Source organism: Grus americana, chromosome 7 (assembly GCF_028858705.1).
Source record: "Grus americana isolate bGruAme1 chromosome 7, bGruAme1.mat, whole genome shotgun sequence".
Lineage (NCBI taxonomy): Eukaryota > Metazoa > Chordata > Aves > Gruiformes > Gruidae > Grus > Grus americana.
This window is the reverse complement of record NC_072858.1, coordinates 16,744,620-16,761,637: the sequence shown is the minus strand read 5'-3', so window position 1 is coordinate 16,761,637 and position 17,018 is coordinate 16,744,620. Positions and strand designations below refer to the sequence as shown.

The 17,018-nt window shown below is 40.5% G+C and overlaps 1 protein-coding gene across 1 annotated transcript in view; it reads right to left on the bottom strand.

Moving 5' to 3' along the window:
• ADGRA1 (adhesion G protein-coupled receptor A1) overlaps positions 1 to 6,720 on the bottom strand; it is a 286,895-nt gene extending 280,175 nt beyond the window's left edge. The window contains exon 1 of the mRNA XM_054831561.1: positions 6,360 to 6,720. Coding sequence (XP_054687536.1) covers positions 6,360 to 6,580 — 221 coding nt within the window. The 5' untranslated portion in view covers positions 6,581 to 6,720. The remainder of the gene's footprint in view (positions 1 to 6,359) is intronic.
• Positions 6,721 to 17,018: the final 10,298 nt, after the last annotated feature.

Here is a 17,018-nt window from a genome sequence, read left to right as displayed (position 1 = left end):
AAAGTAGGGATGGATTATCTGGAACATGGTTGGATCCAACAGCTGCAAAATTTGTGATGACAGAGGGTCCCAAATAGGGAGAAACTTTGCACAGGAAAGCAGCGTTACTCTGGCTATTTCTGCCTATAAAGTTTCCAGATCTGTGTTACGGAATAAATGGGCTTCCAGAGTCACAGGGGTTAGTATCACCCTGTTGTTATACAGCATCAAACAATTAAGTGAGATTTGTGATTTTAAACCTCTGAAGATGTGGAAAAAGGAGAACCTATGAAATATTAAAGCTTTAGAGCTTCATTTTAATAACATTCTTCAGACCCTTTCCTTTTGGCTATTCAGATCTGTTTTAAAAAAGCCTTTTCCCCTTCTTCACCTCTCTCCCCGCCACTCCCCCCTCTTCACCTCAGCTCACATCTTATAGTGCTGTCAGGATATTTATAAGGGGACAAGGAAAGAAAAAAGTATTTTGAGAAAATGTTTCAGTATGCTTTCTAAAAAAAGAGAAAAGCTGCATTTTCAAATCTTTAAAAAACAGCCCATTTTAAGGGCTGACAGTACTCCGGTCCCAAGGGGCAGCAAGTCATGCAGCTTCCAATAAAGGCAAATTCCACGTACATAAATCACCTTCTCCCTCGCCACTACCTCACTGCAACAGATGAGAATACCTACGCTTCAGAAAGAAATTTCTGTTGCACATATCTTCTGATAGTTAAAATTAAATAGGTTTTATGAATATCAGGCCGATCTACCAAAAAAAAAAAAAAAAAAAAAAGCCAGTGACATATACTAAATCTCTTCCTGCTTAAGGCAAACAAGGTCAGTAGCTAACCAACTGACAAATTATACCATATCATAAAACCCCAACTTCATTTAGGACTTCTGAATAGGTATCGGATATACGCTTACATGATAAAATTCCCTTCACATGCATTACTATGCTCCTGTCTATCCTCACCAGTTTATTTCTACCTCTGGAATGAAATTAAATGTAAGATCACAATACTGCAAATTTCCCAGTCTGCAGCAAAAAAAGGACTTGGTTTCTACATGAAATTACCAAATTAATGAACTTTTCAATACTGTAAAATAATTTTATCTGTTTCCAAAAAAGTCTCATCCCATTCTCTTGAATAAACTGCTTTCCTCAAAGCAAGTTACACTAAGGACTTAAAAGCACTAGGAGGATATATGGCACTGGTTTAACTTATGACATTTATAGATTAATAATAATAATAGAGAAAGAAACTTCAGCATGATATGTATAACTTTAAAGACTTAATCTGGTAACTATTAAAGCAGCCTTTATTATATTTCGAACATTATTTGCAAAGAGAGTTCTATTTTCCTTAACAGATTTTTTTTTTACCCTCCTCTTGTGTTAAAGTTTGCAGCAAAGCCAATGCATTAGTTTCAGCCAAACAAAGTCAGAATTTGGAAGTGGTCATAGTACTTCCTGCTATTGACAAGTAGACAAGAGAATTCAGGTGCAGATATTCCCTCGTCGAAATAACATAAAGAAAAATATTCTCAGTTATAGTATTTTATTCAACTGTAGTTGAATCTGTAACACAAGATATCAAGGAATATTAGACTAATATCTAAAGACTTTTCATTTCTAGTGGTTTTTTTCCTTCTTTATATTTTGTTCTCCCCAACCATCTGTCCCAAACCTTCCAAGTCTTACGTGTATTTTATGTCAGTTTGCTTTATGTTAGGAGTTTCTTACACAATAACAAACTGCCTTTTTTTTTTTTTTTTTAAGAGTTTTGGAGAAAGCATGTATAAATATGTATACACACATAAATAATGGAACAGGAAACCTGTTTTTTATTCCTTTTTTCTGCCACTTTGAGTGAACACAGGAAGCTAACCAAGATGTAAACGTTTGTGAAAACCTTTATAATGAGAATTAACCTACCTTTTTAATAATGCTGCTATTTACGAATTAGCAATGCTATGTGAGATCTCATATCAATAAAGATGTGAGTTTTAAGATGGAGAAATAAACTACTGAATAATATTTTTTGTTCATCCTTTCCTCAATTCTTGCTTTGTTTGCTTTGGTTAGCTTCAATGCTAAGGTCTGGGACATAAAGAACATTTTTGCAATCTATTTTTACAGCAAGATGCTTATATTAAATAAACCATATTGATATATCCTAAACTGAATATAGGCACGTGAAAGACAAGACTGGACATGAAACAAATACAGTAATATAATAACTTGAATAAATTCAAGTAGACATGACATAAATTAATGTGACACAAAAGTAATGTTGGGACAGAGAAAAGCAGGGCAATGCTGCTTTCAGTAGACTACTTAATGTTTGTAAAGTGCTTTGAAAATGAAAACCTCTATGTATGTATTACGGCTATGGATTACCACTGGAGTCATGTAGCCTCACACTGAAATTGAGAATCTGAGGAATTTGAGACAACCTTCAATTCAAAGTCAGAAGAAATGCATAGATATAAAAAAAATAGGGAGAGTCCTGTATGATATGGAAATACTATGAGCTATACACTGCCTTAAATTTTCTTCATTTCTATCATGGCAGTTAAACCAGCAGATTTCCATAGGTGTACCTGTAAGTAAATTTTTCAAAAATAACAGCCTTCAGTATAAATGTTGGACTTCCTTTTGAATTGAGGGCAGAAAAAAAAAATAACCAACAGTGATGCTACTAACAGAAACTGATGGCATTTGTAACTTCAAAGTATATTCTGCCCAGTGTTATCAAGACATATATTGAAATGAGAACGTCTAAGACAAAAAGGATAAACTTTTTAACACCACTTGACAGAAAAAAAAAGTAAAGAAAGTAAGTAATCTACCAACATACTCTTGGGTTTTTACAGAGGACAATCTAATCTCCTAATTCGTGAAATTTCAAATTGTAGGACTTCTGCATTGCAAAAAGTGGCAACACAATTTTTACTGTCATATTCCATATAGCCCAAATTTCAGCAAGTCAGTCAAAACTTTAACAACTAAAATTTCCATTAGTATAGACGAGAAAGAAAACTGCAAATAATCTTTTTCTCTAGAGTTACACTTTAACAACCCAATCACACAATTGGAAAAAAAATTGTAAAATATTGATTCAATATAAGAATTCCCAAGTATTCAGTCATAAAGTCAGAATGGAGAAAACTGTATTATCCTGAAGGGATACGACTCCTCCTTGTTGGGTGTACACTTCCACGCCTACCGAGAGCGAAGTGGGGAGAGTGGATCCCATAAATTAGTGATTCAATAGCTGTATTCTTCATAGAAAAAAAAAAGAAAAAGAAAAAAAAAAAAAGAGTAACTCCCTTACTCCACCCCTGCCCCAATATACAAGGCACAAAAATACATGTTGCACATCAGTAAGAGCTGGAATTTCTTTTAGAAGACACATGCAAATACTTTGTGAAGCTACAGCTAAGCTTTTTCTTTTGATCCACATCAAGCACTGGAATCCTGTTTCCAAAGCAGTAAAATACTAAATAAAGACAGTGAAACAGAGTCCAGAACAAGGGAGTTTTGTTGGGTTTGGTTTTTAATATAAAATAAAGAGGAGGGGATAGTTGCTTTATCAGCTTACATTTTGATTTTATTTCTAGTGTGATTGTTTATTATTGGGAGCATTCAGACAGTACTGAACAGCTGCAGTGTTCATATCATTTCAGAGAAACTGTGCAAACTTCCCCAGAAACTGTGCAAACTTCCCCACCTCATAAGCTCGAAATAATTGGTCCCAACCTGTGAAGAATAAGCATTTCTTCAGTGACTTCACACCAGTTTGCAGTCACGATGTGTGACTGTGTCAGAAGTATTTTCGGTAGCAATGCTTTTAGTACATACGTGCCATAAAGACCCTAAACTGTCAAACTCAGCCAAGGTCCATGGTCGCTTAGGTGAAAAAAGCATTAAACTAACAAATCATAACTTCTTAAATTTGCTGATAAGCAACATTACCTAGCATGTAATTAAAATGTAACACATACACAGCTTCATCTCTTAATGGCTTAAGAGATACAGCAGAGGTAATTCCTCTGTCATCTTTGCAGAACAGTTAAGAGGTTGGCTTCGATCTTCCCTTCCAAAAAAACAGCACTAGGGAAGCAGCATTCCTTTATAATAAATATACATACGTGAAGATTACTTAATCTGCCCAAAAAACCCCAAACACTTTGTTACATTGTTTCATTACAGTGTTACTGCATCTGAATATATATTACTTTATTCACCTCTATATTTCTTAATTGTTAAAGCAATCCAAAAGGTGATGTTCCATATGTTAAAGCTCTCTTTCTCTCTCTGGGCCCATAAAACTGAATGGAAGCAGGCAGCGTCTACTAGAATATTCTCTTTTGCCCAAGTCTTCCACACAGCTACAAAAACAAATGTAAGAGTGCTAGTGTTTGAGCTTTTTATCACTATTTTCTGCAGCTGGCCAAATCTCACAAGTGTAATTTAATTTACCAAAACAGTTTCTCCTGGAAAATCTTTGACACATTCAATCAAATTGTCATCTCTGCGTTCTAGCTACTGAAAATTATTATGTCCCTAACACAGATTTCAAACTTTTTTTCCTTTTTACCTTCAAGATTTAGCCTTAAATTTACTTACTGAGAAGAAAAAAAAACGAGAAAACAGCCTGTAAAAGGAAAGGGCTAAGTTTAGGTGATACATGGTATTGTAATTGTCCACGTGAAATACGACAAAAAACAATGGTCTGTATGTTTTATATCAACTAAGGACAGCTAATCAGCTCTCAGGTTAATGGTTATTTGTAATTAAGTTAAAAAACCCTAATTCAGTATGTTTCTAATGCGTATGAGCAAGCGTTACCTGAAATGCGCGTGTTTAGGGTGGTACTATCAAGTTTGCTACTGGTGCCTTAAACCACACGTCCAAGTGAGCAAATCCTCCACCTACCACTTCAGATGCACCACCTCCCCCGTTCCTCTTTTCTCACTTCTGTTTCCAATTTAATTTCTTTTCACTACAGTGAATACATACTTCTGTACGTATCTGCTCAAGATGCTGACATTTTATACTTTTGGGGGAGTACAAACTATACAGCCAGTTATATAAACTACAAAACTAGCAGTGAATTTATCATCTAGGACAAAACTTCTGTGGTGTAATAATTTTATTCTAAACCAGCCTATTAAAATTTAGTAGAAAGTGTAGTTATTATATCTTGTATATTAACAAGCAAAAGTTTCCCAAATGAATAATCAGCATACGGCTAGTCAGCATCAAGTCACTCAACAGTTATAGCTAAAACTGAACTGAAGCGTACGCAGCACATCTGTACGTTTACAAGCACAAGCTCCCCAGATGTTATAAATTACTATCTTTATCAGTTGTCTCCTAAAAGTGTTGACTTAAAGAAAATGCAGTGAACAGTGGAGATGTTCACAGCAGTAATTGTCAACAGAACTAAATTCAACAGTAAAAGATCTGTTGATATGTGCATGATCTAAAGGGTAAATGTCACAGAGCTATTACTGCTTGGGTCCATTGCAGGGACATTACTTTCACCTATACTTGATGATACAGTTACAAGAAGTTCTACTGCTTTACTTACAATACATACCATTTATTCAAGTTTAGCTATGTGCAACAGGCGACAAAACATAACCTATTTCCAAGTCACTTGGCGGGGGGGGAAGCAAAACACCAAACCGTCAGTCATTTTCAATTACCAGACAACTCAGAACAATACTGGAGATTTGGTAGTTTCAAATGGTCATACACAAGCTCTTGTTAAAAAAGGACACAGCCAGTTCCAAACTTTATTTAGAGGAGACGAGAGAGAAGGGGAAAACCAGTTAATTACACAGAACTCCAGAAGGCAGTTTACCATTATCGATACCATTCATTTATTGCCCGGATAGTTTGAGCCCATCCCGTCGCCGGCGGAAAGGTGCACCAGCGAGCTCCATCAGTCCTGCTAGCACTGACATTTTCCAAACCACCACACACAGCAGCATGCAATTTACATCAGGGTAAGCCCAGCTTCCCCAGCTCGACCAAAACGCCAGCAAGAGTTTCCAAACTGAGAACAAAAAAAAAAAAAAACAACAAACTCTCACATACTTTTTAAAAGCCGGGCTAGGGTTATAATCTGCGCGGAGCGGTTCTGCCTGCTCCTGCGGCAGCGGTCGGGGCGGGGGGGGGGGGGGACGACGGCGGGTCCGGCCGCGCCGAGGGGTCCCCCCGCGCCAGGGCTGCGTGTTCCCCCCACACCCGTCTCCTTCGGGACACCCCCCGCCCCAGCGCCTCCCACGGGGGGAATCCCGGGGCGGTCGCCGCCAGGTGCGCGCTGCCCCCCGCGGCCGCGCTGCCCCCCGCGGGCCGTACTCACAGGGACACGGTGCGGTTGGGCAGCACGGCGGGCTGCAAAGTTTCCACCAAGTCGCCGCCGCTGCAGACCACTTTGATGCGGAGGGCCGGGCGGCCGGGCCCCTTGGCGCGCTCGGCGGCGCAGAGGCAGCGGTCCACGATGAGGTCGGGGCAGTTCCTGCTGCCCCCGCACAGCCCCAGGACGGCGGCCACCAGGCAGAGGCGGCGGCACAGCCCGCGCATGCTGAGCCAGCGAGCGAGCCGCCAGCTGCCGCGCTCGCCGCTCCGCACCGCGCATGGCACGCGCCGCTCCGCGCCGCTCCGCGGTCCCCTCCACGCCTCCTGCGCCCACCCCGCCCCGCCTCGCCGCGCCTCTCGCTGCGGCCGGCTCCGCTCGGAGGGGACCCCCCCCTCCCCCTTCCCCCTCCTTCTCCTCCTCCTCCGAGGAGCCGCCGCTCCTTTCCTGCCGCAGCCCGTGCAGCGGCGGCGCTGGGCGGACCCCGCGGCGCGCAGCGGGCCCCCCTCCTCCCGCCGCCCACCACCCACCGGGCGCGGCCCCCCCCGGGGTCTGGGGCCGCCCCCGCGCCCCGCCGGCAGCCGCGGCCCCGGAGCGTTCCTTGCGCGGCTGCTACCTGCGCTGGCCGTGCTGAACCGCGGTGCTTTCAGCTGGCGTTGGGTGTCCAGTAATTGGGTGGGTGTGTGGGGGGGAACAGATGCACCAAGGACGAGCTGCAGTGCAAGGAGGTGGGTGCGACCAGCCTGGGCACAGGTTGGAAAATCAGGATCTGGAAAAACTATACGGGTTAGGAATCTAGTTTTGAAAATAGCCATCTTTCCTACAGCTCTTGAGAAACATGTGTGCAAAGTGCTGTTCACACCTATGGTGATGGGAAAGGAGTTTCAGGTCATGGGCAAGGGTCACTGTAGACCAAGAGATGGGACAGTTCTCCAGCCAGCTCTGTGCAGACCCACCACTGCCGTTGGGGAGGGTCCATGCAGTTAGCTGAATTGAGACACCTCAGATAATGCTGCGGTCATGACCTGAATCAAAGGTCTGATCACTAGTCAAAGACTGCTTCATCATCCAGGTCAACGAGCTGATTTCTTTCTTTTCTACTTGTATTTGTGTGTTCTTTATGGCACTCTGTGGCTTTGGAGCATTCTCACTACTATTTTGTGATATGATTAGCAACTCGTAGGGTAAATCGTCAGCATCAACTGCAAGCTGCCCAGGGTTTTTGCTGAAAGTGAACAAAAAAAAGTCCAATTTGTAACAGAGACTTCCATTTTTAATGGGCTTTTACAAAAAGAGCATGGTCCTTGCCTTCTCTTACTCGATGGAGACTCACAACGCACATTTTCATTGCAGGTTCTAGGCCAAAGTTAGTAATAGTTTGCCATGGCTGTAAAGCTGTATTAAGAAATAACTAGGTTTTTTTAAAACCATATTGTATTATAGTCCCTTAGGGAAGATTTGTCTTGCACATTTACAATGCCTGTTATCACTGTGTTCTAATACCTAATTGGAGCCTTTAGGCACTAAGTTTATTAATAAGTGATAGAAGGGTTAGTGCCTTTGTTAAATTACAGGCTAATAGGAAATTTCGCAGGAACAATATTTTTCTGTACAGTTGTTGATTTAAAGAATCATAAATATTACAACCTATGTTCTTTTATTTTTAAAAGCAAAGTTGTGTAAGGCTTACTGGCAGACAGCAAAATGGACTGTGTTACAGGAGACCACTCAACATTGTAATGATTGCATGCTGTTCTTTATCATAAAGAAAACCTATGTAGCATTTAAATTTGCAAATATTTTTTTAGCTTTGAAAACTTCTGTCTCATCCATACTGTTTTTGAAGGCACGAGTGGAGAATACACATTTATTGAGTCGTAGCATAGATTTCATTCAGTGTTAACCTTGCTGAGAAGGAATGGAATTTTTCAAACTTAGCCCTAAACACATGCTAGCAGGATTTTAACATTTTTTCTAACTCACTGATCCTGAAAGGTTTTTTTCAATATTGTTTTATTAAGGAACAAGAAAGCTTACAGTCACATTGAAACCATCTATCAAATCCTACAGTAAAGGTAGAAAAGAAGTTATTCATAACATTAGAGGTGAAAATTAAGGGGAGTTTCCTCTCCACTTCCCACTGTATCTGATCTCTTTATTTTTTTCTTGCTTTATTACAAATAAACAAAAATCTTAGTCATCTTCCCCATCCTTCACTATCATCTTCAAATACGAAGAAAGGAAAAATTTTTATGATGATTTAAAAGCACAGATGATCGTTCCTGTCCTGAGACCTCACAGTCTAAACAAGTCCAATTGAAAAAAGGACCAGAGCACCTACAGAGCTCAGTACTGCTCCAGTTGTCACCAGCCAGCACAGCAGAATATTTAGTGTTGGCGGTAGCTAACCGTTTTCCCGGACCATTTCTCAACTGAATTTCCCATGTCTTGGGAAGGCAATATAATCCCAGATTACCCTTTGGGATGCAGGGGAAAAAAAAAGTTGTGGCACTGCAAATTGAAAAGCATCCAACATTGCACTATGTTTGGGTTCCAAAACTGTCAGGTTTAGACAAACTGTGTGCCTCCAGCGTGGGTGCCTCTGGGCCCTTACACAGCAGATAGAATGATAGGACATGAGCTCCTTAGCTGGGTTTTGGTGTGTGCAAGACAACAATTATGAGTTTATAGTGTATATTGAAGATACTTGGAGAATTTAGGTGTCCGTGCTGTTAAGTAGAAGTGAGGAGTTTTTAATTTATGGTTGACCTTGGACCCTTCAATTTCTCTTAAATCTTTTTAAATCTAGCCCAAGGTTATTTCACATGTATATTAGAAGGAACACACTTTAGGATATCTCTCCTTACAGTTTTCTTTCTTGATTTGGTCAGCAACCAGAATGTGATGTGTGCTGGTCTCCTTTTGCCCACAGAGCCAACCAGGAGAGCTTAAGAAACACTTAAGGAGTCCTAGAATGCCAAGTCCTGCTCAGCTGAACTTCCTGGCAGACAGAAGCAAGATCAGAGATTCACATGAAATGTGAAATATTTTCTAATTTTAATAATTTATTTACAGTTAAATTCTATCTTTAGTTATTTGATTAAATCATGGAAGTGAAGGACAAAATTTCCTAGATCAGGGAAGTAAGAAAATTACTATATGTCGCTATTTTCTTTGTATTTTTATTTCTGTGTATCGAAAGTCTTAAGGATTTTTAGTAGGTCTCTCCATGTAGGCATACACCGTGGCCTTACAACAGTACCTGAGAGGGAAATTATAGCCTGTGGCTGAGTGTGTAAGTATTAAAAAGGAATGTAAATAAACTTAGGAAGATAATCCTAAAGTGCTATTAGCATGAATGAATATGAACAATATAAAAGGAATCAGAGGTTAGAGATACAGGTGATTCATTAAACTACAGGTTTACATTACATTTAGGTCATGTTCCCGAGCACAAAACAGCAGCAGCACCTGCTTAGCATCACAGGATATTACACATCAATTAAGTAACGAGAATGTGTTATACAATAATAGGAAATATGGGGAGGCAGAATGTAAATAAGTCAATTTGAATTTTGCCAGGATTTCAAAATTGTATGTTAGTGTTGGAACAGAGCCATGGAAACATTAATAACCACAAACAGGTTTTGGTCAGGGCTTTTGTTTTATTTCTTATCCAGAAGTTGGCACTCTATCAGCCCTCTAATTCCTTGAACATTGACCCTTTATTGACAGTAGTGAAGCAATGAATCATTCGCCCCATTTCCTCCAGCGCCTCGGTATCCCAACACTATTATCCCGTCACGACTGTATCTCATGCTACTCGTCACATCAGCATAGCACCATGTTATGTCTGTAAGCCTTTGCAATGAAATGATTAAAAAACAAGCCTAGAAAAGGTTTGGCCTAGAAAAGGCTAGGTAAAGTAACTGGGAGAAAACCAATCCAGAGCAGGTTTCCATTGGGACGCTTGGAATTCTGTGAAAAGATATTATTTGAAAGGTGATAGAGGAAAAAAGCAAAATGGATAAAAATACGCAGTACAACATTCATGTAGAAAGGAGTCAATAATTTTTAGCTTCACACATAATGAACTAATACATCAGTATTAGAGGCGGGATAGTCCTGGTCCATAAAGAGCTCATGTATGGCACTGATGATACCAAAACAACGACAGTAAAACAACAACAGCAAAGTCATTCAGAATTGTTACAAATCACTAGAATTAATTGGATAAAACTAAGTGCGGAAACGGACTCTCGGCAAAACGGTCCTGAACCTATTTAACAGACTGAGTAATCTTTTAAGGAAACGCGGAAACTGAGTCATTCAGAACTGGAGTAATCAGAGCAGGGAATCATGTGCCGTAGGGAACAATGCTGTGTTAGAAAGAACTGCAAAAACAGGATTTCCATTTCTGCTATTCTGCATCAGCACAATCAGAAACACCTCTGTATTGTTTTTGTGTTAAGAAACTATAACGTAAGAAACCTCAAATATCATTGCATTGTTTTCCCTCCACTTATATTCTGCATCATATTCACAGTTATATAGTATTGTATCTGAAATCAAAATGGGTCTGAAGACTTCTGTCCTTGCAGGGTGACAGGTTTCCAAAAAGTTGCATTGAACTTTTCATTGAAATAAGGAGGTCCTTGAAGTTAAAGACCTCAAAAAAAAAAAAAAAAAAAAAAAAAAAGGCTTTATTTGTCCTGTAGCAGAGCAGAGACTAATGCAAAATTCTGTTAGAAACTGAGAATGTAGCTCTGAAGTTATACACAAATAATAAGCTATCAGTGGGGAGTGTAATAATTATGACAAAACAATCAACAGTGAAATAAATAATACTTGGAGGAAAAAAAATAGAGTGTTAGCTGTTTCTCAATGCTGAGCCAAGTTTGTTTCCAATGAATACTTCAGAGTTATTGCCAAATAATATAAACCCCTCTCCCCCCAAAAAATCATACCTACATGGGAGTATATGCCAGTGTAAATTTCCGATGACCACCAAATGCAACTCCAACTGTTACCAAGTCCCTCAGCTGCCTCAGAGAACAGATTGAAATTGTTCATAAATGCTATTAATGGCACATATTTTTAACTGTTCTAGCCTTCATCACTTCATGCTGTTTTATTTACTTGCACAGTAGCAGAAGAATAACACTTTTGCATGGTCAGCCAAAAAAGAAGCAGCTTTTTTTTAACTTTGTACCTTCTGAGTTCTCACATGGGGTAAGGTTCATACTACAAAACTGCACTGAAAATTGAAATGCTGTCCTGCAGAAGGCAGAGCAGAAAGTACAGAGGGGACGGCAGCTGCCTTCCGTCCCACAGACCCAGGCATCTATTCCTGCAGGAATGCAGGGCTTTTGGGAGAGCCACCCTCTTTCTCTCACACATGGTTTTAAGATGCACTGGGAGGACATATTTTTGGATGTTGATGTACGCATGCCAATGCTTCTCAGTGTTGTTCATTCCTAAGACACATGAGAATTCTGTTTTACCAGCGTGCATGTATCAGAGAAAAAGGGAGAGAAAAACGCAGAAAAACCTAGCACCCTGAAAACAGTATTTTTCGGGTAGAGAGCGATTTCAAGCTGTATTTTCCTGTCATACAAAAATACTTTTTCTTTCTGTCCTCTCCCTGCATAAAGAAGGTCAAATGAGTCTTTTCCACACCTTCCTGAATTGTGAAGATACCCTCTTTGTACTTCTAGAGGTGGAAGGTTAGGTACTCTCTTCGTTGCAGAAGAGACAAAATGGTAAGTGGATATTCTAAGGTCAGGAAGATGACAAGGGTCATAGACATAAATAGCAAAAGCAACACCTATTTCTGCACTTCATTAATGGACTTTAAATACATTTTATGGTAGTTAATGGAGTTTGGGTTTGAAACACGGTCAGAGAATGCCAGAATGATTTATGTCAGAAGGAAGCTCTGGACATCCCCTGGTCCAAGTCCCCAGTAAAAACTGTGCCAGCTTCAAAAGTACATTTCGTTGCTCAGGGCTTGTCCAGTGACATTTTGAATCACTACGCAGATGGGGATTTCGCAGCCTCTGGGCCCCACTCCAGTGTTTGGCCATCCTTGCTGCAAAGAACATTTTTTTCCTTAGCTCTTAAAAATAATTTCCTTGCTGCAGATTGTATCTATTCCCTCTTTTTCTTTTGCTGCGTACCTCTGGAAAAAACATCTAGCTGCCACCTACTCTTCAACTACACATTAGATAATTGAAAACTGCATTAAGATCCTCCTTTTGCCTCCTCTTCTCTAGGCAGAACAAAACTCTGCTCTCTCCCTTATGTGAAAGGTGCTGTAGCCCCCCAGCAATCTCGCTGTCACGCTGACGAATTAAGGTCAGTTTATCGATGTCTTTTTTGCATGACTGTACCAGCTTGTGACAATATATGAATGGTGCAAAATTAAAGTAGTTATTACTCTATTATTTCCCTTCTTAATGAACTTAATGGCAAGGATATTCAGCAAATTTCTGGGTTACTTGCTATCATGCATCCAGTGAATTAAAATGACATATTAACCTAGCCTGTATTTCACCGCTTGCTGTTTTATTCACTTGTAGCAGAAAAGGGAAAATAAGATTTGTAATCTGAAAGACAATGGTTAAAATAAGAATCTCATTATCCAGTAGATGCTTAAGGTAGACAAATCTTGCATTGCCTGATACATTTTGTCCTTGTCACTTAGTTATGTGGAATGCCTATCTGAATATTTCATGCATAGCTGGTGGTTCTAACAACTAACTTCTTTGTTTTCAAATGGCCAGTTGAAAACATAGGGAAAAAATTACAAAGACTAAATGAGAACATTTATACTTGGATTTGACAGATGGACCACTTGGGGGATAAGAAATTGGCTGGATGGTCACACTCAAAGAGTTACCATCAACTGCTCAATGTCCAAGTGGAGACTTGTGACAAGGGGTGTTGATCAGAGGTTGGTATTGGGACCAGCACTGTTTAACATCTTTGTTAAGCTTGCTGATGACACCAAGCTGTGTGGTGCAATGGACACGCTCGAGGGAAGGGATGTCATCCAGAGGGACCTTGACAGGCTTGAGAGGTGGGCCAGTGCAAATCTCATGAAGTTCAACAAGGCCAAGTTCAAGGTCCTGCACATGACTTGGGGCAATCCCAAGCACAACTACAGGCTGGGCAGAGAATGGATTGAGAGCAGCCCTGAGGACAAGGACTTGAGGGTGTTGGTGGACAGGAAGCTCAACATCACCTGGCAATGTGCGCTTGCAGCCCAGAAAGCCAAGCATGTCCTGGGCTGCATCACAAGAAGCAGGACCAGCAGGTCAAGGGAAGGGATTCTGCCCCTCTATTCTGCTCTCGTGAGACCCCACCTGGAGTACTGTGTTCAGCTCTGGGGCCCCCAACATAAGAAGGACATGGAGCTGTTGGAGCAAGTCCAGAGGAGGGCCACAAAGCTGATTAGAGGGCTGGAGCACCTCTCCTATGAAGACAGGCTGAGAGACTTGGGGTTGCTCAGCCTGGAGAAGAGAAGGCTCTGGGGAGACCTTATAGCAGCCTTCCAGTACCTGAAGGGGCTTACAGGAAAGCTGGAGAGGGACTGTTTACAAGGGCATGGAGTGACAGGACAAGGCTGCAGGAGGACAGATTTAGATTAGATATTAGGAAGAAATTCTTCCCTGTGAGGGCGGTGAGGTACTGGAAGAGGTTGCCGAGAGAGGCTGTGGATGCCCCCTCCCTGGAAGTGTTCAAGGCCAGGTTGGATGGGGCTTTGGGCAACCTGGTCTAGTGGAGGGTGTCCCTGCCCATGGCAGAGGGGTTGGAACTAGATGATCTTTGAGGTCCCTTCCAACCCAAACCATTCTATGATTATATAAACAGAGTTTTAAAAAATAAACTATACTTGAACTAATTTTGTAGAGGATTTAAGTAGATTCATATTTTGTGGCCAAGTTAGAAGGTCCATTGATAGAAGTCCTAACACAAATGTCCAACAAATCTAATTGCAACTAACAGCTATGCAACAATTCTGCTAATATCAATAATCCCTCAGTCTAACTAAATTCTAACACACTTCTATCTTTCTCTAAATTCCTTCTGTCAAAACAAATTTCTGTCCCTGTTGCCTTACAAGCAGAAAGTCACATCTATTATTTTCTGTCTGCATATTCCCGTTTTCATTTCATTTCCTACTTCAAGCCACTTGAAATTCTGTCAGTCTCTATTAAGATATTATTTCTTTCAAGTTCCTTTGGAGAACTCATGTCTTCATCAACTTAAAGGTGGTTTAGAAACTCACCTTCTCTTCTGTCAGGTAGACGCCTTCTTTCCTGTATTTCCAATGTCTTTTAGATTTATCAGTAATTCTTGAGTTTGTTTTTTTTTTTTCTACGCATTCTTTAACTGGAGTGTTGCCTTGGTCTTATTCAAAAACATCAAGAATAATGCATCCTCTCCATAATATTTTACTCACCATCCTGTTTTTTAAGAAGCATTATGCCCTTTTATATCATTCTTCTTGGTACTTTTAGAAAGGAAAACCTTCAGTGTTAAATCAAAGTACCATGTTACAACAGTACTATGTACAGCAACAGCAGCAAATGGCGACCACAAAAAACACTTAAAAGAAGTTGCATTACAGGCATGGAAAATAAAAAGCATATGTATTTGCAAATCTTAATTGCTGTTAAGCGTAGCACAGATGATTCACAAAAACATTATCACTTTTAAAGGGCCCCGCCTACATCTAAATCTTATGGTATTGGGACTAGATGCTGAGAATATAGCTGTTGCCTTAAAACTTGGAAACGCTAATATCCGAAAAGCTTACTGTGAAAACAATTTCACCAAAAAAGAATCTTTCTAAAGCTCTCTAAAATGGTGTGATACAGAATATTAGAGCTAGTTTAAACATCTGTGATTAAAAACCCATGAATATACTACTTGAATAAGGATAATATTTGGGAAAATAAAATAACTGGCAAAGATCACTGAAATTATTTCTGTTTCTCATTTGTAAAGCTGTGTGTCACACAGATATTAACTAGTATCAGGCACTAAACTTACCACAAAACAAGCTGGTGAGGGCTGGTTTTTAAATGAAGAGTTCTAGCTCCTGAGAATCACTAAAAAGCTATTATTCTTTATTCTTTTCTTGTAAAATGTACTGTTTTCCCACTCTATTTCCTAACCTCCTCTCTTAATATGCAAGCGCATTTGGAATACTGAATCGCACTCCAGAATGGCAGCAATTGGTATGCATACGGTGTTAATTGAGTCAGGAAACATTCCTTACCAGATGGATATGGATTTTTGTGAATGCATAATAGCCCTTTAAGAAGCTTAATAGAAAAGTATGAAACCTTTTTACAAACAGCATTCCAAAGCAAGATTGCCAAAAGCAAGCGCACATAAATAGCTCAGATAATTGGAGCCGTATTCCTGCACCCATCCCCAGCGACAGAGCGGGGCTGCTGACCACGCACCGTGATTTGTATTAGCTTCCTGCTCTGGGTTGATCCTTCAGTTGCCCTCATCTTCTTTCAAACACCAGAAATTTTGGGCTTGCCCTCTTTGCCAGAGCTTTAGCATTGGTTAGTCAGCGAACATAGCTTCCCGCTTCCCACGTAGGAGTAGGTTTCTTTAAATCCTGCACTTGTTACAGAAGCGGCTCCAGGCTGGTACAAAGACGTGGGCCCGCTGTGCTGTGCACATGCCTTCTCCAGGCACAGCAAGTCCTGTCCCCAAACCGACAAAAAGGGCAAGAGGAGCTGAAATCCAGCCGGACAGCGGTAACGCAAGGAACAGGACGCAGGCACCTCAATTTTACATTCTTCCCTGGGCCAAGGGGCACAGCTGCTTTCTGATACTATTGAACATTGCAATGGGAGTTTTGACGAGTCTCCTGTAAAGAGCCATCTACATAATACTATTCATTATCTGTTTTCTTTATCTACATTTTCAAAAACATGCGTATGGCATATGTTTCTCATCATCGACTATGACCTTTGTTTATTTATAGTTTTAAAAACTCTGACTACTGCCAGACACTATTAAAAATAAACATTTTTAATTGTTTTCATGTTTTATCCTCCCCTCCCCTTTCCACTCAAGTCTGACAGGATGAAACATTGTTTTTGCTGGGGATAGAGCTACTTCTCCTGCGAGAAGAAAGAGGACTAGAAGGAAGTTGTATACATATTATTAGAATAGTTTTATATTCAACAGTCTGGAAACAAAGCAAACTACCATCTCTCAGCCCCCTTTAATATAAGTCTCCCCATTCCCAGGATCTATCTTTAGCTGAGGGGGCAGAAATGAGTACTGAATTGCTCTCCTGCCTTTATCCCAGCCAAACCTAGCTCTTTCTTCCCAGCAACAGAGCCTCAACACGAGAGGCTGCCTTCATTTCCCATATAAACAAATAGCCGGACTGTTCAGTGCAAGGTGGGTTTTTGTTTCCTCGGGCAGAGAAAAAGCCTCCGGCATCCAACATGAGTTGCTTTAACAACTAGAATAAAAGATGAGAATGTCACAATTGTGCCATTATCCCTTTCCACCTTCTAGTCATCATTTGTGGTTTTGTCTTTGGAAACAGACACTTTTGCTGGTTTTTTTTGCATGGGTTTAAGAATCTGATTCCGGTCATAGGCAAAAACAGGTACAAAATAC